Source organism: Sorex araneus, chromosome 1, assembly GCF_027595985.1.
Source record: "Sorex araneus isolate mSorAra2 chromosome 1, mSorAra2.pri, whole genome shotgun sequence".
In the NCBI taxonomy this organism is placed as follows: domain Eukaryota; kingdom Metazoa; phylum Chordata; class Mammalia; order Eulipotyphla; family Soricidae; genus Sorex; species Sorex araneus.
Window position 1 is genome coordinate 225,175,606 of NC_073302.1, and position 26,295 is coordinate 225,201,900.

Genomic DNA, 26,295 nt, shown 5'->3' on the forward strand with positions numbered 1-26,295 from the left:
AAGGTAAAACATAACCATAAGCGTTCTTGCTATGTATGTGTAAGGTATAAGACCCTGGATTGAAACCCTGGCATCACACTTAGGGGGTGTGTAACACAAACATAGACATGAAAAGTAACACAAACAGACATGAAAAGTAAACTGTAGAAAGTATTATTTTACCTTGAGGTGTTATATGTGAGTTATTTGCTTGAGTGGCCAGATGGTTTTCAAGTTCTTCGATTTGTTGTCTATACTGCTGAAGCTGTACTTCGAACTGCTGAACCAAGATTCTGAAATAGCTACATTAAAATATTTACAAAGTCAGATCCAAGTTGTTTAAACATCTCTTTAGACTCAAAATGCCAAAATTAAAAAAAAAAATTCCAAACACACATACACTCCTAAATCTTTGAACCTTTAAATCTTAAATCTTTAAATGTCTGGTGGCATATCTTTAGGTGGAACAGATACTATCTTGGGAAAAAAAGCCCAAATTCATGTTATTAGGGTATTAATACTAGATATTTACTTCAGTCATGAAAAACTTCAATGAAAGATAATCTACAAAATAACTCTGGGCGGGTCAAAATAACTGGAGTGATGATGGTACAGTGAGCAGGGCACCTGCCTTGCACGCGTACAGACCAGATTTGATCCCCGACATCCCATAAGATTCCCCAACCCACCCAACACTGAGCATAGAGCCAGGAGTAAGTCCTGAGCACCACTGCATGTGCCTCCCCAACCCCCACAAAAAAGAAGCTCAGTACTCCTTAAAAAGTATCAAAGCCATCAAGAAGAAAGACAATCACTGTCATGGATTGGAAGGGATTAGAAGAGACTAAAGAGAAATACCAATTAAATGCAAAAGTCTCGGAACAGAAAAGTACAATTCTCCAGCAGCAAATACTTTAGTGTTAAAGAGCAGAATTCAAGTTAAGGCCTGTAGTCTAGTTAATACTATGCTAATACTAATTTCCTATTCTTTATACTAATATTGTGGGTATACAACAGACATCAGCAAAGCAAGGAAAGGCATATAAAAAACATTCTTAACACTATAATTTTTCCAAGTCTATCTAAATCTAAAAAACATTCAGAATAAAGATTTTTAAAAGAGTAGTTGTCAATAAGAACTTACAACTGAGTCCTTACTTATATTATAAAATCATATATTTAGAGATCACCTGGCTGCTTCTCCAGAAGGGAGCATAAAATGAGGCCCCATAACCATGCCACCGAACTCTGTGCCAGGCTGTTTTCACTCGGGGCATCACAGAGGGGGGCGGGTGAGAGCCCTCCCTGCCCCAAGGGACCCAGCCCCAGCAGTCGTCCTCCGTAACCCAACTGCCGGCACACTCCAGGCTGCTCCCGACTCGTTCAGGCTGAGCCTCACATATAAGTGAATATAATATATTCTGGACCTTGCGGCCGCTTTCGCAGCATGACCCATCATAAGACATTCCCTTCCCATTCTCCGTAACTGCAACACCATATTTGAGGGGGTAGGCAACAAATCATAGAGGGAAGTATATATATATATATATATATATATATATATATATATATATATACATATTTTTAGATATATAGACCATATATAGATATATATGGTCTCAAAGCTCACATCACCCAAACTTTAACAACATGTTAGTGATACCCTATAGAATGTCTTGGTGGTTCCTGCCAAAACAGAACGATCTTCACACTGCTTCCTATGTGAACACTTTTTTGTAAGCATGTTCAGCAGTTCTGCATAATAGACAATACAAAATATATTCTTTTGGTTGTTGGGATTTGGGATGGAAACATCCCAAATTTGGTGGTGGGAAGGTGTAATGTTGGTGGGATTGGTGTTTAAATATTAAATGTAATCAAATATTGTGAACTTATAGCACTGTAGCACTGTCATCCCGTTGTTCATCGATTTGCTCGAGCGGGCACCAGTAATGTCTCCACTGTGAGACTTGTTACTGTTTTTGGCGTATCGAATACACCATGGGTAGCTTGCCAGGCTCTGCCGTGCGGGCGGGATACTCTTGGTAGCTTGCCGGGCTCTCCAAGAGAGACGAAGGAATCGAATCTGGGTCAGCCGCATGCAAGGCAAACACCCTACCCACTGTGCTATGTGTTATTTAATCAAATTTTTATTCTAAAACAATATTTAAAAACATTTTAGTATACAGAAATACATTACTGCCCTTCTGATAAATTTAACCTACATAATGCTAGAAAAAAATGGATCCTGAATGACATGCAAAGCAAAAAGCAATTCTGAGTACTATTCCACGCATAAAAAGGGAGTTGTACAAGCTTCTTGTAGTGGAAAATGAAGTGATGCTCATTTCAAGGCTAGTTCTGATGTCACATAAAAATAAGACAGAAGAGGGCCAGGGCGATAGCACAGTGGGGAGGGCGTCTGCCTTGCATGTGGCCGACCCGGGTTCGATCCTCAGCATCCCATATGGTCCCCTGAGCACCACCAGGAGTGATTCCTGAGTGCAGAGCCAGGAGTAGCCCCTGAGCATTGCCGGGTGTGACCCAAAAAAGCAAAAAAAAAAAAAAAAAAAGACAGAAGAGTAACATTAGAAAGCCAGGAAAAATATCACACTAATCTGAACAAGACAAGAGGTATGTTATGATGGCCAGTTTCTTAATTTTGATCACTATAATGTAGTTTTACTTATGAGAATACCCTAAATCTACAATGAAGAACACTAAAGAGCATGTCTAAACAACTCCAAATGCTCAGGGCTAACAAGAGCAGGAAACAAAGAACAGTGAAAAGTCATCGTGCAGGAAACTGGCAGAACGATACAACAGTACCCTTTCAAGTTTCCAAATCCAAAATCACGATAAAAAGTTAACTGCGAAGGGTGAGACGTCAGAGCACTCTAACTCTACTCTGAGAGGCACAGTACTCCCACAGAACTCTACGCTTCCCAACTCAATCTCTCATCTCAAGACTGGGATACTAACAGATGTAGAGTTTTGTGAAAAATTAGATAAAATAAGTAAAGTGCAAAAGCACACCACATGGCATATGGTGAGCATCTGAAAAATACAGACCTATCTCTAGCAACATGAACTAATATTTTTTAAAAGTTATAGGTAACACAGAACTAAATGCCTGTATAAACTGAGTGATAGAAACTCTAAGCAATGATTTTATTTTAGATCAGTATATTTTTAAACTTTGTCTTCGTAGGCCCGAGAGCTAGTACTCGAGTAAGGTTCTTGCCTTGCATTCTGCAGCAGATCCACATTTGATCCCAGCACCATATACGGTCCCAAGCCCTGCCAGGGGTGATCCCAGAGCACAAACCCAACCCTACCAGGTAGGCAAGTGCATGTGGCCTCCAAATACCCTTCTCAAAAAAAAAAAAAGAACTTCCTTCACTAATACTGCCTGTGAAAATATATGTCAATAGACTAAAACAAAATTAGCATGCTCAGTTTAATGAAAGAACCATTATAAAATTATTTTTTCCGCATGCAGCTGACCCCAGTTTGAGTCCTTGGCACCATACATATGGTTCCCTGAGCACTGCTGGTGTCAATCCTGAATAGAGCCAAAAAAAGCCCATCAACACTGCTGGTTGTGGCCCCAAAAAACCCACTCCAGAATTTAGTTTCAACATGTGGTTAAAGATCTTAAGTCTCTACCACCTGAAATGGACATGTATGAGTGTATCAGAGCCATTCAGTGGTGCAGAGGGGCTGCTTCCCGCTGACAGTGCTCAGGGGACCAGAGATTTGTACCAGGATTGGCGGCATACAAGGCAAATGACATTACTCCTATACTCTCTCCAGTCCCTACCTATAAAATAGTGTTATAGTCTGTAAATGGCACGTAAATGAGAAAGTGCCTAAAGTCAAGTTCAAATCCAACAGTCTTATGCCTCAAGAAAATGAGACTAATAGACTAATAAACTACACCATTTTTTTTTTCTTTTCACGTCACACCCGGCAATGTTCAGGGGTTACTCCTAGCTCTGCACTAAGGAATCACTCCTGGCGGTGCTCAGGGCACCATTCGGGATGCTGGGAATCGAACCCGGGTCAGCCGCATGCAAGGCAAACGCCCTACCCTCTGTGCTATCGATCCAGCCCCATACCCCTTCTTAATATTAGTATGAGAACTGAAATGTAAAATTCATGCAAAGTGTTTGATAATTCCTCTTACTGCACTGTAAACTTAAAAACTGTGTACTGTTGGGGCTGGAGCGATAGCACAGCGGGTAGGGCGTTTGCCTTGCACGCGGCCGACCCGGGTTCGAGTCCCAGCATCCCATATGGTCCCCTGAGCATGGCCAGGGCTAATTCCTGAGTGCAGAGCCAGGAGTAACCCCTGTTCACCGCCGGGTGTGACCCAAAAAGCAAAAAAAAAAAAAAAAAAAATTGTGTACTGTTAAAAAATTGTGTATTGTGGCCAGAGAGACAGTACAGCAGCTAAGGTGTTTGTCTTGCATTCGGCCAACCAGGACTCAATCCCTACCATCCCATATGGTCCCCCGAGCAAAGCCAGGAGTCATTTCTTAGGGCAGAGCCAGGAGTAACCCCGATCATCACTGAGTGTGGCCAAAAACAAAAGAACAGGGGCTAGAGCGATAGCACAGTGGGTAGGGCATTTGCCTTGCACTCGGCCAACCCGGGTTCGATCCCCAGAATCCCATATAGGTCCACTAAGCACCGCCAGGAGTAGTTCCTGAGTGCAAAGCCAGGACTAACCCCTGAGCATCGCTGGGTGTGACCCAAAAATAAAAATAGCAAAAAACAAAAAACAACAAAAGAACAAAAACAGTAAATTGTGCTTTGCTTAAAAGTGAGAAACATTTGTTTAAAACAATTCAGGCCACACACAGTGATAAGTACAGTGGGTAATGTATCTGCCTTGTGGAAGCCTTGCTCGACACCCAGGATCACAGAGAGTTTGTCCCTTGAACCCACCTCAAAGAGATCTCTGAATGCAAAGCCAGATGTTAAGCCTGAAGCACAACCAGGTTATATCCCCAAAAACGATAAATAAAGGATTCAGAAACTTACTCAGCAGGAGCTGTATTTTCATGCTGGAGACCAGGTGGTGTTTTCTGGGTTCTCAAAGCTATTTCAGCGTTCTTTAACTCCTAATAGATGGGAGTGGAGGTGGGAGGTATTAGGAGGGAGAGAGAGAGAGAGAGAGAAAGAAGGGGGAGAGGGGAGGAAGGTCAGTTGAAAGACAATACCAATTCTCAAACTAAAGCTCAAAAAGTACTTCTTAATCTTCTATCCTTAAAATTCAAGTTAAAAAAGAACATGTGAACCTGTTTAACAAACTACTAAACCCTCTTCCAGAGAAGAAATAAATATTTTATTATCTTTAGAAGTTTATAATAAATTGCTAATGTATTTTAAGTTGGAAAGACCTGAAAATATAGGCAGCCCCCCTCTTTTTTTTTGGACACATCTACTCTTGTTATCCTTTGGCACTTCCAATGAGTTTTTACAACTGATTAGTTTTATTATTTTTATTTATTTTACTTTTTGGGTCACAGTTGGCAATGCTCAGGGGTTACTCCTGGGTTTGCACTCAGGAATTACTCCTGGCAGTGCTCAGGGGACCATATGGAATATCAGCTACATATCCCATATGGTCCCCTGATGGGTAGGCAGACTCCCTACCCACTGTCTTATCACTCTGGCCCCACAACTGGTAAGCTTTAAACCCTTACATTCCATGCAACCACCCTATCAGTTTTTTTTCAAGAACTCAGTTTACAATGAAAACAAGCTTATGACTATCACTTCAAATACTCTAAACAACCTCTCATACTCATTTTACTGCCAAGTTGCTGGGTCTTGGGTGCATGGGTGGTTCAGTGGTAGAATTCTCGCCTGCCAAGTTGCTGGGTCTGTGTTTGCCATTTCCCTTTCATTTTTCGACTCGGGCTTATATCTTAATTATAGTATAAATGTCCCAGAGAATTCTGGACCATTCATATTCTGTCTGGCTTTCTTGAAAACTCCTGCCAGATTTAGGCTTCTACACAATGCTCCTTTAGACTCAAGTGCTTGTAAATCTTTGAAAGGCCAACCTCATGCCTCTGTCTTTGCTTTCTTTCCTTCCTTCCCTGGGAATCACTCGTGCATGGGTGAAGTTCAAAAAAAGGCAACGTACTCTGGAAAGACCTTGAAAGTGCCTGCTAAGAGACACTGTGCCATTTCTTAGAAACCTATTATCTAGTTAACTCTCCACTATCCATAAGTCCCATGTGCGTGTTTAAGTTCACATATCCTTAAAAATGATCATGAGGCACTACAGAGCTGAACTCAGGCCACCTAGTGGAACTGGGGTACCATGATTATTTTTCTTAGTGGAACTTTTTGGGACACATTTCCTCCTCAGCTGCAGCCATTACAGTCTACCCAGTATGCTATTGTCTCATTCGCCTTTCAGAGTACCTTTGAAGATGTCTTTTTATCTATTAACAAATCTGGTATATAACTGATCTTGCACAAATGAATCTGTGAATACCTATCTAGTGACATTACAATATATCTCACATCTTTTTCTCAACTTTGACTAATTACTTTGTGAATCATTATGAGTCACATACACCCAGGTGAGATCTATAATTCATCAAACATTATTCGGAGTTTAAACATTCTGCAGTCTAAAAGCATAATTAACATTTTTTTTTCTCCTACCAAGTAACACATATCTAATCAAGCAAGAGTAACTGGGAAGAAATGGGGAAAAGGATTAAACATAAAGAATATTTCATTCACATTTAATTAAAAAAAAATCTTCAGCAGCCAGAAAATTGGGGGGATGAAGAAGATAAATCTATAGCAAAATGGTTGAGTTTACCTGAGCAGTCTCTATTTTTAATTTGTCAATATTGAGAGTATTTCTCTGTAATCCACTGGCAGCCAATGACAAAAGCTGCTTCAGAGCTTTAATATCTTCTTGTACTTTAAGCATTGCTTTTGAAGACATTCTACTAATTTCTTCTTGTACTTGCTTTTGTTCTTTCACGAATTTCCTAAAAATTAAACAAGACTGTATATAAAAAAAATTCTGCCTAGTTCAGCAATAGGGTGCTTGCCTTGCATGAGGCCAAGCCAGGTTCTATCCCCAGCATCCCAAATGATTCTTCAAGCACTGCTAGTAGTAATTCCTGAACGCAGAGTCAGGAGTAGACCACGAACATCACCAGATGTGGCCTCAAAACAACCAAATACCCCAAATGGACAAGGGAACCCTTCAGTAAATAAATCATCAATAAGAATTTCCAAGGGTTGAGATTTACAGGTCCCCATATCTCAGAGGCCCAAAGGTCCCAGCAAAAATACTCAACAAGGAAAACTCCAAGACACACTGTGCTCAGAATAGTTCATGATCAAAAAAGGAACTAAAATACAAAGGAAAGTCCAAAAGATGTATAGCAGATCTATCAAATGAGGCTCTACAAACCAGAAAAGAATGCAGGTTTATAGTACAAAAAGTTAAGGAAATGAACACCGCACCAAGAACACATTATCCAGCTAGATTATCGTTCTGATATGAAGGAACGAGACAGTGCTTCAGGGAAAGGCAACGAACAGCTCAGGTAATTCATAGCCTTAAAAACAAGTTTTGGGGCTGGAGTGATAGCACAGCGGGTAGGGCGTTTGCCTTGCACGCGGCCAACCCGGGTTCGAATCCCAGCATCCCATATGGTCCCCTGAGCACTGCCAGGGGTAATTCCTGAGTGCAGAGCCAGGAGTAACCCCTGTGCATCGCCAGGTGTGACCCAAAAAGCAAAAAAAAAAAAAAAAAAAAAACAAGTTTTGCCAGAAGTGTAGCTTCTCTTCAACATGTCACTGAGTATGGCACTGAATAATAGTGCATGTGCCTGCCCTCTAATAAACTAAGAAAAGCATGTTTACTTCTAGCTTACTAAGGAATTTAAAGCATTTTCAATAATGAATTAATGTCTTATTGATATTGGGCAAAATCACTTAGCAATCAATCATCACGAACTGACTTTCATTGATTTTCTGATAACTCCATCTGCCATTTCTGTAAGTTTAGTTAGAACAAGCAATAAATTTGTTATATGGTTGCCGGGGGGGAAGGCTGGGAAGGAGTGGGAGGGAACCTGAAGACACGGGTGAACAAAAAGGGAAACTGGTGTTGGAACACTGGATTCCTGAAACAGCTTTTTGCAAATCATGTTGCCTACACTGGATTCCTGAACAGCTTTTTGCAAATCATGTTACCTTAATAAAAATTTAAAGAAAAAAATAATATACTTTTTTTTTTTCTTTTTGAGTCACACCCAGCGATGCTCAGGGGTTACTCCTGGCTCTATACTCAGGAATTACTCCTGGCTGTGCTTAAGGGACCATATGGGATGCCGGGGATCGAACCCGGGTCGGGTGCACGCAAGGCAAATGCCCTACCTGCTGTGTTATCGCTCCAGCCTCTACACTTACTTTCTATAGACAGAGTTACACAGGCTGGTGAGAATCCAAATACCTTAACAAGCAAACACTTTAAAAATTCATCTACACACATGGTGACTCAATAAAAAAATTTAAAAAAAAATTCATCTACAATTAAAATGTTTTACCTAACTTGAGTTTCTATTATTCTGCTTTCTCTGTAATTTCTAAAAGTATAAAATGTTTAGTAAGAAACAGATATTCCCCCTAGGGGCTGGAGCAATAGCAAAGAGGGTGGGGCATTTGCCTTGCATGTGGCCAACCCAGGTTCTAATCCCAGCATCCCATATGGTCCCCTGAGCACCGCCAGGGGTAATTCCTGAGTGAAGAGCCAGGAGTAACCCCTGTGCTTCGCCGGGTGTGACCCAAAAACCAAAAAAAAAAAAAAAAAAAAAAAAAAATTAGAAATAGATATTCCCCCTAAATGTCCTCTACCATTCTTCAAGTATGACGTACTCAGTTAGACATAACATACTTACTGGAGATTTTCAACATCCTGGCAGATGAGAGGAGGTAGATTTTCATCCTTCAGTGCTTTACTATCCCTAAGGAAAAATCCCATTGTAAGCATTGAAATCACTAAAATTCTTGAGAGCAAAGTTTTATGAAGATAATTGATAAAAGCCAAAATTTCCCATTTATAGTCTTCCTGGATGACTTCAAAGTTCTTTACAAATGACACATTTCTTGAGCTATAAAACAACTAGCAATTCATTTCATTATTGGAAGTACTTTATTAAAAGACTTAGCATCTATTCTAAGTATGCTTAAATGCATACTAAATGTTTTAAGAGAAAAAATAATTGAAGAATATACCATAGATTGGCTAAAAAAAAAAAAAAAGTTAAAAAAAATAGTAAATTTTCCTGGCTCAAAAATTCTAGTGCCTGCCTCTAGAGGGTAGGGGGTTGGGGGTGATGGGAGGGAACCTGGGGACTCTGGAGCTGGAAAATGTACACTGATGGGGGGATGGGTGTTGGGAATACTGTATGACTGAAATCCAATCATGAATGCTTTGTAATGGTCAATTATCCCACAGTAATTCAATAAGAAAGTTAAATAGTAAAAAAAAAAAAAATTGACATTAAGCTCAGGAATATATTAAAGCAGTCACCAAAATAGTTTTTCCATAATGAATCCAAATAAGTCCTGTAATGTCTTCAAGAAGTCATAAATGTCTAATAAAGACAGAAGTGGAACTTGACAGGCTGTAACTAAATCAAAGTCAGATTCTAGTCCAGAAAATCTGCTACTACATTTTTTATATTACCCTAGACAAATCTAATCCCTCTCAGTACCTCCTTTTGTGTAACATGTCTAAAGTACACAGACAACAATCTTAAAAAGTGTACTTAATTATGTATAATTACTTTATTTAATGTGAGCAAATCAGGGTAGAAAACGTAATTGGTAACTGAAATAATAAGCTTCAAATTACAGATGACTATATGATAGCTCTTCTCCCTCTTCATCAATAGGAAACAATGTTGCAGCATAATAATTTTTATCTGTAGGGGCTGAAGCGATAGCACAGAGGATAGGGTGTTTGAGTGCATGCGGCCAACCCGGTTCGATTCCCAGCATCCCATATGGTCCCCCAGCACCGCCAGAAGTAATTCCTGAGTGCAAAGCCAGGAGTAACCCCTGAGCATTGCCGGGTGTGACTCATAAAGCAAAAAAATATATATATATATCTGTAAAAGGTCTATCATCCCCCCACACACACACCCACAAAAGCGCTCCAAAAGTTTCATGAGCTGTTTAATGTTTAATATATGTAAAACTTTGCAAGTGAAAAAATTTGTATCATGTATGGGGAAAATCAACCACTTTCTAGAAACAATGTCAGCAATGATGACATTGGAAGATCTGACCTTTTCCATAGAATGTTGATAATTTTATTTTCACCAGACCTTGAACAGCTCAGGAATATTTTCTATTAATATGTAATGTGTTAATAGGACAAAAAACTTTTTTAATAGTTTATATGGTTTCACTTACTATTAGCCACACCCTTTGCCTAAAATTTAATAAGAAAAACTCAAATTTAATTATTTTAAAAGTTAAATTGTAAACTTACTCTGGTCTTGTTCCCGTTTTATCACCTGGAAAATGTAAGAAGCTTTGTGTAATTATAGGCCATTGAACAATGTATTCCAAACACAAGTTGCATCACAGAAAAGGTTAAGCATTTTGACTTCCCTTGCAGTTCTGGGATCAAGTTCAGATCAAAAGATAAGCACTTTCCCTTAGAGCCACAGTCCCTGGATTGCCTCGTAAGTACCATGCAATGTCACTCTGTCAGGAACTCCAAACCTAACATAAGTGGGGAGACATGTTTACAAAAATAGTCAGGTAACCTGTATCTATTTCTTTCAAGATGAAGCATCCTTTTCTCAACTATCTCCCAAGAAAAAAAAGTTTGCCTACCAGTTTAACTCTTAACAGCTTTACTTAATACTTTTTTTTAAAGCTTTATCAATACAGAATACTAATTTTGCTACATTATTGGAACATCTCTATTTTACAGTTATTATAGATATAACAAGGTTTTACTTTGTTTGAAGGTCACAAGCAAAGGTGCTCAGGGATTTCTCCTGGCCTACAATTTTGATTAATGATCATAGGATTATTTGATTTCTCTGGTCTTCCATTTTTATTACATTTTATGAGATTATATATATATATATATACAAAAAGTTAAAATGAATCCATTTTTAGATCGCCAATGGATTCTGATAATTGATTCCGTAGAAGACATGGGTTACTGAAAATGTTTTCTATTAGAACTCCACTAATTCTTCCCTTTCTGCACAATAATTTTCTAGCTGGTTCTCAGAACACTCAGAATGTTCATCTTAAAATCCTGATCTCATACTGTCACTGTATCCAGGTTAAAATACTTTTGCAAATCCCAATTGTCCTCAGTCTAATAATAAATTGATATTCAAGGGCCTCTGTGATCTCAAGAATCTGATTTCTCTGTTCTACAGCCAGCCTGGCCTTCCAGCACTTCTTCAAAAAGGCTAAGATCATCCTCTCATTTTTAGGCCTCCCTCCATGCTACCCCTTCTTTAGAATGCTATTGCCTACTACTTCTCATCTCGTTAAACTCCTCTTACCATGGAGGGCCAGGTCAAATGATAAACTAGAAAAAAAGTAATTTTCAACATCAAAAAAGACTCCATTGACATGCGGAACAGCTAAAAGGGAACTGGGATGTAACACATGATTATTTTACATATTCCTTTTATGCAACTCCAACTGAGGCACAATATATGAAAGTACTGTAACTGGAAATGAGGGGAGATGTCACAGAGATATGCTATGTAGTTTACTCAATGATTAGAGCAACTCCAGATTTCTCCAAACCTGGAGAAATCACCAAAACAGGTGACACCCAAATCCCTGGCATCACAAAGAATTTAACATATACACAATAAAATAGACACTTGTGAAATAAAATTTGAAGATGCTGGCACTGCAACGTGTGTTAATTAAACCATGCTGATGCAACACACCAGTGGAATGTGCTGGCATCAACATGTTAAAACAAAATAAGTCAAGACTTTACTTGAATATACAACTGATGATGTTCTAGACACAAGGAATTTAAGTTACCTTAATAGAACTGTTAGAACATAGGTAACTGTAGTAACATTACTTACTCTTTTTATCTGATGAGCTACTAAAATCTATGCCACCAAGGCCTTCATTGCCCGCAGATGAAGTAGCAGCTGTAGTTCCCAAAGTCAATCCTAACGCATTCTGTTCAAGTCCTAAAATAATCCAAACACCATTTGCATAGTTCACCAAAAGCCTTCTTAATAATTTCCACTTACTGCCAAAGCACCCAAATACTTCCAGTTCAACCCCAGATTTTCTAATCTGTTTCAGGTAAACATGCAAACAAATAGAGAGCACGCGGTGGACAAAGAATTGGATTTAACGGTGTCTGAAGACAGACTGTCACTGTTAAGTTGATATAAAATAAGACAAAGTGTTATTTTAAAACATTCACTCCAAAAGCAGTTGTCTATTTTCAGTTAAGTTCTTCCCCTTTCAGTCATGCTTTGGAATTGTCTATTTTAAAAATAACTAACGAGATATGTGTTATTAACTTGATGGAAGGAATCCTTTTATAACGTACATGTAATTTGTTGCACACCAAGAATTTACAAGCATTATGTCAATTTACCACAATAGAGCTGGGAGACATTAAGTGTACTAATCTACCATAGATTTGTAAGATTTGAGTTTCATATGAAACAAGTCATGTCACGGGGCCAGAGACTGGCTCAGAGGGCTGGAGCACGTGCTTTGCAGGCTAGAGACTAGGTCAAATTCCTGCAAAAAACGGTCCCCAAGCAGGGTTGTGAAGGACCCACCCTCACCCAGTATGTAGTTGGGAGCAGCCCCAAGCCTGGCACAAAACCAAAATCTTTTCTTTTCTGTGAGCTTTATTATGTTAGAGCCACCTCATGATGTTACTAGTAGACATTTTGAGTATCTTAGAAAATTACAAATAATGATAGAAAGATAAAGTTTTAAAGATAGTGCAAATTTGGACACTGCATTTGAGTCTATCTTAAGAAACTTTTATCCGTTTCCACTGAATTGGATATTCTCCATTTAATCTCTAAATGCAATCATATCTGAACCTTTTTCTTTTTTTTTTTTTTTTTTTTGGCTTTTTGGGTCACACCTGGCGATGCACAGGGGTTACTCCTGGCTCTGCACTCAGGAATTACCCCTGGCTGTGCTCAGGGGACCATATGGGATGCTGGGATTTGAACCCGGGTCAGCCGCGGGCAAGGCAAACGCCCTACCCGCTGTGCAATCTCTCCAGCCCCCATATCTGAACCTTTTAATGTAAAAAGAATAAAACGACAACTTCCTTAATAGATAACATCATGTTTCGGGGCTGGAGCAATAGCACAGTGGGTAGGGCGTTTGCCTTGCATGCGGCCAACCGGGGTTCGATTCCCAGCATTCCACATAGTTCCTCGAGCACCGCCAGGAGTGATTCCTGAATGTAGAGCTAGGAGTAACCCCTGAGCATCACTGGGTGTGACCCAAAAAGAAAACATGTTTCTTCATCTCTCCCACATAACCAAGCATTAGAAACACTAATTGGTGCTCTATAAGACTTCTGAAGTTAAATAGCCAAAATAAATTAATCTAAGAATAATTGGAAATCAAGGATTTCCATTATGTGTCAACTTTTCCTAGACTAGAAATTATGAAAATAGAAATTCTTGATGTTACAATGCTATAGCAGGTTATTATACAATTTCTTCAAATAAGCAGAAAATTTTCCTCTTTCACAAAGACCCACTGGCTTTCTCTATCAGCATTAACAACATCCAATATGAAAAACACATAAAGGGCCAGAGAGATAGTACATGAAGTAAGTACATGAAGGCACTTTCCTTGCTTGGGGTGTGCACCTGGCTCAAATTCTCAGCGCACGTCTGAGCACTGCCAGGACTCACTCCTAAGCACAGAGCCAGAAGCAACTCCTGAGCATCACCAGACCTCCCCTATACAAATTTCCTTTAAAAAGAAAAAAGTATAGAATCCTTAATTTGAGGCTAACATCAAAAAACACATGAACTGAGAAATCAAGCCAATATATAAAATATTAGTTCAGTGCTTTCTGCAGGTTGATACTGTAACAGTTTGTCAATATATTTAATATTTCTGTTTTAAAGGTCTTAAGGGCACGCTATATACTTTCCTGGTATCTAGTATAAAACACCATTCCTACATCGAAGACCTGGTTAAATTACCTTACGATGACTTTAGATGATCAGCCCTGAATAGTCAACAAGTTTTACTACACAGGTAAGTCTACAGTAGTTTAATTCCCTAAAGCAGGAACCTGTTATCCTTATTTTGTCTGTCAATACTGAGAAACAGAAAATTTCGTCTCAAAGCCTATCTAAAAAGTTCAATGGTTATATGCAAATATTTTATAATTCACTAAAAGGAAGACATACCTATGTTGCAAGCTATAATTTATAACCCAAAACTAGAGAGAGAGTATGGGGAATATTGTCTGCCTTAGAGGCAGGGGGAGAGTGGGAAAGGGAGGGTATACCCGGGATATTGGTGGTGGGGAATGTGCACTGGTAGAGGGATGGGTGTTTGATCATTGCGAGATTGTAACCCAAACATGAAAGCTTGTAACTATCTCACGGTGATTCAATAAAATTTTAAAAATGTTTAAAAATAAATAAATACAAATAAAAAATAAATAAGTCCTTTGTGCTGCCACGCGAGATCGACCCCAGAGGCAACTGAACCACTTTGGACACGAGTGGCGCCCCCAAAATGCCTCCAAACTGTGTGCTCGGAGATACTGGCCCAGGCGCCGCCAGTGAGTGATGCAATTACCAAAAGAATTTTCCCTGGACTTCATATAGAAATCCAAAACTGCAGCCGCGCGACCTAATATCTCTTGATTGTCAGCAACATGTAAATGTTCCTTTTTAGCAGGGCTTACCGTGGGGGGAAACTCCAAACAATAGTACTGAGTTTTTTGTTGAAGGGTAAAAGTTTGTAGCGATAGAAACTATTGTTTGGAGTTTCCCCCCACGGTAAGAATTTTCCCTGGACTTTAGATAGAAACACAAAACCGCGTGGCCGCGGCAGCCTAATGTCATCTAACCATCAGCAATATGAAATGGTTCCTTTGTAACCATTTTTTTGGACTTTGGGGGGACCATAATAGGGTTAAAGTTTGTAGTGACGTGTAATTTCTGGCTGTACTTTCCCTGGACTTTATACAGAAATTCAAAGCTGCGAGGCCGCTGCCATGGCCGCGCGACCTAATGTCATTTAATCATAACCAATATGAAATGGTTCCTTTTTAACTGGTCGGACTTTGGTGGGAAATCCTAACAAGAATAGTAAGTCTTCTGCTGAAATATTGAAGGCAATCAAAGTGGTAGCCATCTCTATAGACTGAACTAAGCCATATCCCCACGCCGGCTGAGAAGAAATATCCTTTCTCAGGAAGAAACGCGGCGTGGCAGTAACCATAGTATGATGTCCATTAAGCTGACACGGACCTGGTGGCGTGGGAATGGGATACAAGGGAATAAATTATTATGTACTTGGAACAGCGGGACGCTGGTGGAACCTCGAGCTGGGGCCGATACCAGCGTATTACTTTTGGTTCCAGAAACTGCTGGCAGACATTCTACCAGACTATCAACTAAGCCAGAGCCCCAGGCCGGCTGATGACGGGAAATAACCATCTTTTTCGTTTTGTTTTTTTTCTCCCTTTGTCAGGCAACGTGGTGATTACTAAACAGGCGTGAACTCGGTGGCGCGGGACGAGGCGGGGAAAAAATAGAAAAGTTATGTAACAAACAGCGGGACTTAACATCTCTACATTCTCAGCAATGGAGAGCTATCAAATGCTTCCTTGACAGTAGGACTGTCTTTTCTTTTTTGGGGGGAAACCCTAGCAACAATAGTGAGTTATGTGTTGAAACATGATATGTAACCAAGATAAAGCGTAAACGAAGTGAAATTTATCACTTTCAAGGGTGGGGACTGGGGAGGCGGGAGGGGGCGGGAGGTATAATGGGGTGGTTGGTGATGGAATATGGGCACTGGTGAAGGGAAGGGTGTTTGAGTATTGTATAACTGACATAATACTGAGAGAACTATGTAACCCTCCACATGGTGATTCAATAAAATTTATAAAATAAATAAATAAATAAAAGGAAGTCATACAAGTTAAAAAGGAAAACGTGATCTTCAAAGATAAAAAGGAAAATAAATTTAAATAGTGTATATTACTTATCACATATCATACCTGATGTTGCCGCATTTGTATTCTGGAAAAGTGAACTTCCCAGACCAGGTAAGGCCACCCCTAAAGAAAGGCCTGTTGATGCAGTTGTAGTGGTAGCTGCTGGTCCACCCAAATTATTTAGAGTAAATCCTGTGGATGCTAAAAAAAGACACTGTAAATTCCCCAGGAATCATTCAAACAACACTATAGAAAACACTTCAAAAAGATGCCCGGGGACACTGGTAAAGACACTGTCACTCTGGCCAGTAAATGAGGGCCAAAATATTATTAATGTTATTATAAATCACAGAAACCTCAATAAAAGATAACAAAACATGTCTGTGAAAGATACCAACTGTAGAAAAAAATACCAAAGATAAAAATTATATATATTTTTGGAGCAAAATCCAGTACCAGAAACACACACTTTGGGTAATACTGAAATGGCAACAGATTCCAAATAGTAATAGAGTTTTTAACCTGAATCAGTAACTCCACCTTCAAAATTAGATGCATACTAAGATATTTAAGATCTGGGGGCTGGAGCGATAGCACAGCGGGTAGGGCATTTGTCTTGCACGAGGCTGACCCGGGTTCAATTCCCAGCATCCCATATGGTCCCCGGAGCACTGCCAGGAATAATTCCTGAGTGCATGAGCCAGAAGTAACCCCTGTGTATCCCTGGGTGTGATCCAAAAAGGAAAAAAAGATTGAACAGAGAAGAGGCCAGGCAGTCTGGTGAGCAACGCGGCCAGAGAAATGCTCTGGACCGGAATCCGGGCCAACAACACCAGGGATCCAGACGGAGGAGGTACAGCTGGGACGCCTTCTCCAAATGGTGCCCTGGCGACACTGAGCAGCAACTAACAAGGCTCCGGGTTGTGGGACTGGAACAATTTTTTAATGGAAAACCAATTATCAAATGCTTCCTTAGTAAGGCTGTCTTTCTTGGGGGGAAACTCCAACAACAATAGTGAGTTTTGTTTTGCAATATGGAACGTAATCAAGGTAAAGAGAAAATGAAGTGAAATTCATCAGTTATACAGTGGGGGGTGGGGGGCGGGGGGTATACTGGGGATTCTGGTGGTGGAATATGGGCACTGGTGAAGGGATGGTGTTTGAATAATATATAACTGAGACATAAAAAAATAAAAAAATTTAAAAAAATAATAAAGTGAGCTGACCTCTAAAAAAGGAAAAAAAAACTAAGATACTTAAGATTTATACAAATTCTTTATCCTTCTCTGCAAAAATGTTCCATGAAGGGCTAAGAGATAGCTCAAAGAGCTGGTGTATATACTCTGCATGCCTGCAGGAATGGGTTCAATCCCAGAGACTGCATGATACATTCACACTGACAGGAGCAAATCCCAATCATCAAACCAACTAGAAAACAAAAATGTTCATTAAAAATAAAGATGGGCTGGACTAATAGCACAGCGAGTAGGGCGTTTGCCTTTCGTGCGGCTGACCCGGGTTCGATTCCCAGCATCCCATATGGTCCCCCAAGCACCGCCAGGACTAATTCCTGAGTGCAGAACCAGGAGTAACCCCTGTGCACCGCCAGGTGTAACCCAAAAAGAAAAAAAATAAAGAGGGGACAGAGCAGCAGTACAGTGGGTAGGGCGTCTGCCTGCACACAGTCAACCCAGGGTCAATTTCCTGGATCCCATGTGGTCGGAGAACTACTACAAATAATTCCTGAATGCAGAGCCAGGACAAACCCCCGGGTGTGACCCAAAAAGCAAAATAAATAAAAATAAAAAAGGTATAAAACAGCTTTACATTTCATTTTTCCTCGACTCAACTTTTCTTCAATGCCCTATACCAGTAGTTCTAAATCTCTGTATCATTAAAAAAAAAAACACTTCCCAAACAGAAATTATATTAAATGTATATGCTGACAAGTTAATATATTACAAAAATATTACAGCAAATAAAACCTAAGTGGGTACCTAAGTTCATTAACCAAATAAAATGATCATTTTAACTGTGATTTCCCCTCCCCCACTCTGCCTCACCTGCCGGAGTAGATGTCAGAGAGGATGAAAGACTAAGAGCGCCAGCTGAGGTAGAAGTAATAGGAAGAGTAAATGGTGTCGCAGATGCTGAAGGCTTGTTGAGACCTAGACTGAAACCTGTCAGAGAGGCAGAGGTGGTGGCTGGAGTTCCTGTTTAGAAACAAAACAAATCCCATTTACTCTAACTGTTACATTATACAGCTTTCAAGATCCCTTTAAGCTTGTGATTTTACTTGCATATACAGACAGACCAAGGATATAAAAAAAAAGAGAAAAAGCTGGGAGCAACTCATGGCAACTGCTAAAATGATGATCCAGTGAGTTAAGAAAACTAAAAGAACACAAATCCATACAAGTGCAATTTCAGTTCTACCACTAGATTTAAAACATTTGGGCCAGTATGAAAGCTTTGCATGCTGAATTCAACCTGGGGGTAGATCCTTGGCAATGCATGGTCCCCAAAGCACTGCTGGGTTAGCCCCCAAATCAAATAAATATCCTCTGTCTGGAATGTTTTCATCCCCCAAAATAAACTACTCCCTTCTTCGCCTGCCTTCTTTGGAACCTTTCTGACACCTGCAGATCACACAAGACCATATAAGTACGTTCCGCAAGCCCATGCCCTCACTACAGGCAGGACCTTGCCTTGCCCTTGCACACAGTAGCACATGCTATCAGAAATATCCTACTACCAGCATAGAGCCACACCAACAACTAACAGCGAAGGTCAAGGCACCACAGGGCCAGGAATAGCCACTGAAAATCCATGAACAAAGAAACTTATGGATGACTTGCATTTGGTTTCTCCTGAAAGTAGTCAGCAGAGAAGAGAAGCCAAAAATTACGTGTGGATTATCCTTGCCATAACTGGAAGTTGTGCCCGAGTATAGTGCATTTTGAAATCACATAATAAAAAAAACGAGATTAACTGCTTATCCTTGTAACCAAGACTGTCCAAAAGTTTCATTGTAAATAGACCTTATCTCTATTGATAATATAAGCAACTTCCAATTGAAGATTAGTTCAGCCTTTAATTTTAAACTTAAACCTACATTAACTCCAATTAAGCTTCTATAAGTTTTCTACTGTTCATTTCACATCACTTACTGTCATCAAGACTCAAGCTAAAATATAATCTGAGTTATTCATATGTCGTATAAGAGGGAAACCCAAAAAACCTTTCTGTTCATGCTAGGGAGATGGCTCCAATGGCTGGGACACATCCTGACCACGAGGGAGCACTGCATGGTGCACAATCTCTGTCGCAGGGACCCCCCCAGCCAGATGCCAGCACTCTGCTATGACCCAAAGCAAACAAAAACACATCTTAATTAAGATCCTTTTATAGACGCCGATGTTCCTTAATTTTCAAAGGGCTCATATGGCAACTCTTTAGAAACAGAACTAGGGCTTCATCCCAAGCCTTCTAGCCTCCAGTTTGGTGCCTTTGTTCCAAGAAACAAATGAATGAAAACACTGATTTTGTATTTAATTTTTTTCTGAATCAAAAACAGTATACGTTGATTTAAAAAAATAAATAAAAGAAAAAAGAAAAGGAAAACTGCTAAGGCTGTATCCGCTCTAAATTCAACTTCCTTACATGCTTTCTTCCATTTCTTAGCTCTGTAAATCACTGGGAAAGAGAAGAGTAAAAAAGGCATAGATCTGCGAATCTTTCCTCAAAAATTCTTACCCAGTGTTAATCCTGTAGATATAGTTGTTGCTATTCCTAGAATAAAAAAGAAAAAGAACATTTAGTCATCAGTGGACTGTGGGGTTCTTTTACATCTTAGGGGCAGCAAGACTGAACTCACCCTTAGGAAGTCTTAACACTATAGTTAAGACAAATGTACACCTTAAGTTTCTTTCACCACAACTACTAATACACTGTTCCTTCAGCACTGAGTTTTATATGTAAGATGCACAAAATTTGAATAGGGGAAATATCTGTGAAGTTCAAACCACTACAAGCTGATACAGTAAGAAGAAAGAGCAGCAAAATGCAGAAGTGATTCAAGATGCTATCTGACTCGTCTCATATGCCCACAGTTCTTTTTCCCTGTCTGGCTGTGATTGGTGTTCCATTCAAAGCTAACAAGTCAAGGCAAAAGGCAGAAACACAGACCAAAGACAATACAGGAAAAATAAGGCAAACTCCGGTGTAACTCACTTAGCTTAGAACAAAAAATACCAAAACAAGTTTTTAATTATTAAAATATATACCACCGGGGCTGGAGAGATGGTACAGCAGGTAGGGTACTTGCTTTGCATGCAGTCAACCTGGTTACATATCCGGCACCACATATGGTCCCCAGAACACACCAGGTATGGCGCCTGAGTGCAAAGCTAGGGGTAAGCCCTGAGCACTGCCTGGTATGACTCACAAACAAAATTTTTTAAAATATATATGTGTGTTTACTGGTGCCCACTCGAGGAAATCGATGAACAAAGGGAAGACAGTGCTACAGTGCTACATATATGTGTGTGGATATATATACACATTTTTTAAAATTTAGAAATATATAGATATACACACACACATATATACAACACTAGAAAAACATGTCCATGGCTAAAATAATTTTTTAATCCAAAGAAAACCCCTAAACTACCCCAAATCTCCTAAATTATGTTATAGTACAACAGGATACTGTTTCCCATGTTAATATACGAATTGGTAAACTTGACTGAATCCACACTAAGGTAAAACACTAAAATACACAATCTAATATTAAAATTTTAACTACATTAACTCATTATATTTAAAAATGTTCTTTAATGCTCAAAATGAGTATATAGATTTTCCTTCCTCACACTCAAGTATTTTATTTTCATAAAGTTGTTCATAGTAACTAATTACATTCAATATTTCAACACCAGTCCCACCATCAATTACACCTTCCCTCCACCATTATTTCGAATTTTCTCACCACCACTCAGGCCTGCCCCACAGGAAGATGCTAAATAATTTATTTTGTATTGCTTGTTATGAATAGTATAGGATGTCTAAAGCTTTAAATAATTGGGTCCAGAAACATCACTGTGGCATGCTGCTGTCTTCTGAGATTCATCTGTGAGATTCATTTGTGAGTCTCCACAAGTTCTTAGAGAATGTCTAGACATCACTGGTCTATAGTAAGCACCACACCCCTAGAATTCTCTTAGCATTCATCACGTGTAGGTCAACCACCAAGACCTTTATGTAAAGAGAAGAAATACAGAACAGAACCTGGCAAAAAATAACTACCCCAAGCCCCTTCCCTACCTATGTGGCAACTCTCCTTACCTGTGTTGGTTCCGAGAGTGAACCCAGTGGTAGGCTTAGACCCAAAGAGCACATTTCCAAACCCTGAAGTTGCAGATGTGGTTGCTGGAGTGGCTGAACTCCCAAGGTTCCCGAAGTTGAGCCCCACAGAAGGGGTGCTTGTTTATGAAAACAAAACACACAAAAAATCTAAGTCTACTAAAACTCACATCCACTTAAGAACAATAAAAACTACTCTACCCAGTTATGTTATTTTATTAACATGTCAAATATATCACCATAGAATACCTTTAAGTTCAAATATTTAATAAATAACACATAAATCAAGCCTTAAAAATAAAGTACCAGTCCAGCCAGAGCCGTATTACAGTGGGTAAGGTTGCACATGGCTGACCTGGATTCAATCCTCAGCACCCCATATAATCCCCCGAGCACCGCCAGGAATAATTCCTGAGTGCAGAGCCAGGAGTAACCCCTGAGCATCGCTGGGTATAGCCCAAAAAGCAAAAAGACCCACAAAACACCAATCTTCAAGAAGGGAATACTCTATCAGCAATTAGGATTTCAGATTCCAGTAATCATGAACACCCCAGGGAAATGTTCTACATATTCTGCTTTGCCTAGTTTCTTTGAAAATGTGCTCATTTTAGGGGCTGGAGCGATAATACAGCGGGTAGGGTGTTTGCCTTGCATGCGGCTGACCCGGGTTCGATTCCCAGCATCCCATATGGTCCCCTGAGCACTGCCAGGAATGATTCCTGAGTGCAGAGCCAGGAGTCAGCCCTGAGCATTGTCGGATGTGACCCAAAAAGCAAAAAAAAAAAAAAAAAAAAAAAAAAGTGCTCATTTTAAAATGGAAACAAGGAAATCCTAGAAATGTAGATCACTCCCTTTGAACTACTCATATGTGTAGTTCACATGTCAGGATTCATTTGTTTCTCTCAACCACAAATATATAAAACCTAAAAAAAGGATATTCTATGTTGTCTTCACCAACTATCGGTATATTGTCAAGTTACTGGATTTTAGTGGATGTAGTTAGGTAACCTGCCATCAAAAATAATAAGATTGGGGTAGGGGAGAAAAACTGGCACAAAACTATCTTGCACAAGTGAAATGCAAATCAAAATTACTCCCTACCAAGATTATGCACTCAGGGACTATAGAGACAGCTCAACCGGCTGAGCTCAAATGTTGTATGAGGCTCCGGTTCCATTCCTGGTACCACAATGTCCTAAGCAAAGAGCCAGTAGTAAGTCCAGTAAGTCAAGCTAGCCAGATAAAAAACAAAGATTATGTGTTCAGGCTCCAAGGCCCAATCCTGGCACTACCTAGACCTCCAAGCACTGAGCAGAGAGAATCCTCTAAGAATCGCCAGGTGTAGCACCCAAATAAACCTCAAATATTTTTTAAAGTGTTTATCAGCAGAAATTGCTCTTCATAGTATTCGGTTGTTGTTGCTTGCTTATTTGGGTTTGGAAGACACACCCAGGGTACTGAGGGCTCACTCATGGCTCTGGGCTCAAGGATTACTCCTGGCAGCTAAGCTTAAAAGGCATAACAAAGTTCACAACTTTTTGAGTTTTCAAGCCTCAAGAGACTCAAATTTGTTATGCACAGGTAGGAGAAAACTGGAAATAAAAATTAAGCTAGAGAGGGGCTGACGCAATAGTACAGCGATAGGGTGTTTGCCTTACATGCAGCCAACCCAGGTTCAATTCCCAGCATCCATATGACCCCGAGCACCACCAGGAGTAACCCCTGTGCATTGCCAGGTATGACCCAAAAAGCCCAAAAAAATATGCTATAGAAATTTTAACATGAACAACATAATATATTTTTTTATCCCATTGTATCCTTATTACTTGTGTCCCTGCCCTTTCATAAAACAGAAGCCAGGATCTGTATTGAGAAAGGTTAGAATTTAAAGGAAAGGCAGCAGTGCTATGGTTGGATTCTAGTACTTGTTCCGCAAAGGTGCTATTCAATTTTGAGCCTCTACTGTTTCACCTACAAAATGGGAATAGCTGTATCTAATAAAAAGAATTTTAGAATAAGATTAAGAGATTAAAGGGAGTAAATTAATTTCACTCTTAACTGTTACTATCAGGAATACTGATAAATTCAACAGAACACAGTAAATGCAAGGTACTATTATGCCAGCTAACTGCTGCAAAGAGCTGTAGCTGAGGGGTAACTGCTGGGGATCAAACCAGGAGGCTCACACAGAAACGGCAAGTGTTCCAACATTTGAGTTGCATCCCTGGTCCCAACTGGTCACTTAACTGACCACTAATTTTTTTAATTACTTTTAAAACACTTGTGTTCTGGGGCTGGAGCAATAACACAAGGGGTAGGGTATTTGCCTTGCAAACAGTCAACCTGGGTTTGATTCCCAGCATCCCATATGGTCCCCCAAGCACCACCAGGAGTGATTCCCGACTGCAGAGCCAGGAAGAACCACTGAGCATGGCTGGGTGTGACCAAAAAAAAAGCAAAACAAAAAACAAAAAAAACCCACCACTTCTGCTTATGGGCCAGAGCGATAGTGCAATAGTACATAGTACCGCGGGCAAGGCGCTAACCAGCTTTGCATGCAGCTGACCTAGGAGGGTCAGTGCCCCAAGCACCACCAGGAGTGATCCCTGAGTGCAGAGCCAGGAGTAAACCCCACCAGGTGTGCCCCCCAGCCAAAAGCAAAACAAGTAAAATTTTAAGTGCCCCTGGGCTTTTATCAAGTACAGAAGAGCAGCTCGGAGGTCTCGCGACAGTTAGGCACTATTAGCGGGCTGAATTCAAGAAGTATTTCAAGAAACCCTGTTGGCAAATTCTGAAGCCATCAAATGAAGACAAATAGTCATGCCTGTTTCTCTTCCTCCCAAACAAATGAAGGAAGCCATCTGGGTTTTTCTGTTCGTTCGTCCGTTTGTTTGTACGGCTATTCTAACTAAAGGGACTGGGGAGACCGTGGGGAATGGAGCAGCAGACCTCGGCAGGGCACGGAGCGGGCGCGGGCGGCGGTTCCCCTCCCTGGGTGCCGAGCCCGCGGCTGGCATTCCGACTTTGGGAGAGGCAGCCCACCCCCACTCCGGGCAGGGCTCTCCGCGACCCCAGACCTCACGACCCACTGCGGCTGTTCCTGCCGCCCCCAGCGATCCAGCGGCCTGCCCGGTCCCCGCGAAGCCTTCCCGCCCGCGCCTCGGGCACCCACGGGCAAGACTTTTTTTTTAAGACGGGGGGGGGGAGGGGGCTGGGAAGATGCTGCTGAAAATAATCGTGCGCCCGTGCAGGCGTCCGTAACTGTGTACAGCCCACCAACAGCACCTGGACCTTCTGCCCTTTCCCAAACCATCGAAGTCGGAGGCTGGGGAGTCGCTGCCCCGCACGCGGCCGGCCCGGGTTGGTCCCCGGCCCCCGAGAGTGACGCCTGAGCACGCCAGGTGTGGCCCCTGCCAAACGCGAACTCCCGCCCACGCCCTCCGTGGACGACCACCGCACCCGCGCCCAGCGAGCTCGACACGCGGCGCGGGGCGCGGGGCCGCGAGTTACCTGGACGCGCCGGTGCCGAACGAGAAACCGCCGCCAGGAGCTGTCCCGCCGGCGGCCACCGTGCCGGAGCCCAGCGTGCCGGTGCCGAAGGAGAAGCCCGTGGCCATGGCCGCCCCGGGCGCCGCGCCAGCGAGCAGAGATCCCGCGGGACGTGCCTCGAGCTTCACAGCCGCGGCGGGCCCGGCTGCATCGTGGTCGCCCGGCGCCGCGGCGAGCGGGAACTTCAAGCCTCGGGCGGGCCGAGGACCAGGCCGCAGTGGGAGGGGCGCTCTCGCGAGAGCTCGTTCGCGCGCCGCTGCCGTCGAGAGCGAGCACGCCGCGCGGGGAACTATGGGACAGGGGGCGGGGCCGTGCGGCCTCCTGCACCATCGAAAGCAAAACTGAACCAAAAAAAAAGAAAAAGAAAAAGAAAAAACATTAAAGACGCAGGAGTGATCCTTTTTCTCTTCTACCTCGAGTCTGGCCGCGGTGCTGACGCGATCGGTTATTGGTGGCTGCTGAACCTCCATTTTTGTTTCTATTCTACCAGAAAGAAGAGGACGCGCAGAACAGCAGTGGGGAATGCCCTAGGAAGCGCTCCCAGCCCTGCGACCTCACCTGCAGACCGTCTGTTTCCCCGGGGCTGACCGGGACGCGTCTGCACCCTGACCGGTCACAAGGCACCGGAGAACGACTCCCTCGCTGGCGGCAATCAGTGCGGTCCTGGGGCGCCAGGGGCGAGTCTCGGAAAGTGCCGCTTTCCTGGGTCCCGACGTGACGGTCACCGTTCCGGCCGTTGGGCACCAGGACCGACCAGGGTCCTTGGAAGGCGGTGCATAACGTGTCCGCGTTTCTGGCGGGGCCTCCCTCCCCGTGGCGGTGCCCCCAGTGTATCCCGGGGAGTTGCAGTGAAAGGAAGAGGAAAATGCAGAGACCAACACTGCTTGTTGAGGCGAGCGTCTGGGGTTACCAGAGCAGCCCACCAATTCAAGGAGAACCGGGTATGCAGGAAAGAGGAGTAGCGGCGTTCGGGCGAGGGTGCTTATGAGCCGGGCCAGTACATACCCTATTTCGACGTTAGGCATTGGTACGTTATTCCCGCACACGGGCTTCCTACCTGAGCTTTATTTCAGTCAACAGCCCGTTAGCGAAGATCGGATTGGCTCTGCCAGAACACAGTTTTCAGCACGACTCGTGTCTTGATCGGAGGTCCAGCCAGC

At 41.7% G+C, this 26,295-nt stretch overlaps 1 protein-coding gene across 1 annotated transcript in view; it reads right to left on the reverse strand.

The window, feature by feature from the left end:
• Positions 1 to 26,041, reverse strand: part of NUP58 (nucleoporin 58) — a 41,623-nt gene extending 15,582 nt beyond the window's left edge. The window contains exons 1-12 of the mRNA XM_004604492.2: positions 25,694 to 26,041; positions 25,097 to 25,476; positions 21,569 to 21,705; positions 19,976 to 20,011; positions 18,283 to 18,432; positions 16,283 to 16,420; positions 12,120 to 12,230; positions 10,532 to 10,556; positions 8,931 to 8,996; positions 6,833 to 7,007; positions 5,029 to 5,108; positions 163 to 281 (exon numbers count right to left, since the gene is read on the reverse strand). Coding sequence (XP_004604549.1) covers positions 163 to 281; positions 5,029 to 5,108; positions 6,833 to 7,007; positions 8,931 to 8,996; positions 10,532 to 10,556; positions 12,120 to 12,230; positions 16,283 to 16,420; positions 18,283 to 18,432; positions 19,976 to 20,011; positions 21,569 to 21,705; positions 25,097 to 25,203 — 1,144 coding nt within the window. The 5' untranslated portion in view covers positions 25,204 to 25,476; positions 25,694 to 26,041. The remainder of the gene's footprint in view (positions 1 to 162; positions 282 to 5,028; positions 5,109 to 6,832; positions 7,008 to 8,930; positions 8,997 to 10,531; positions 10,557 to 12,119; positions 12,231 to 16,282; positions 16,421 to 18,282; positions 18,433 to 19,975; positions 20,012 to 21,568; positions 21,706 to 25,096; positions 25,477 to 25,693) is intronic.
• Between the last annotated feature and the right edge of the window lie 254 nt (positions 26,042 to 26,295).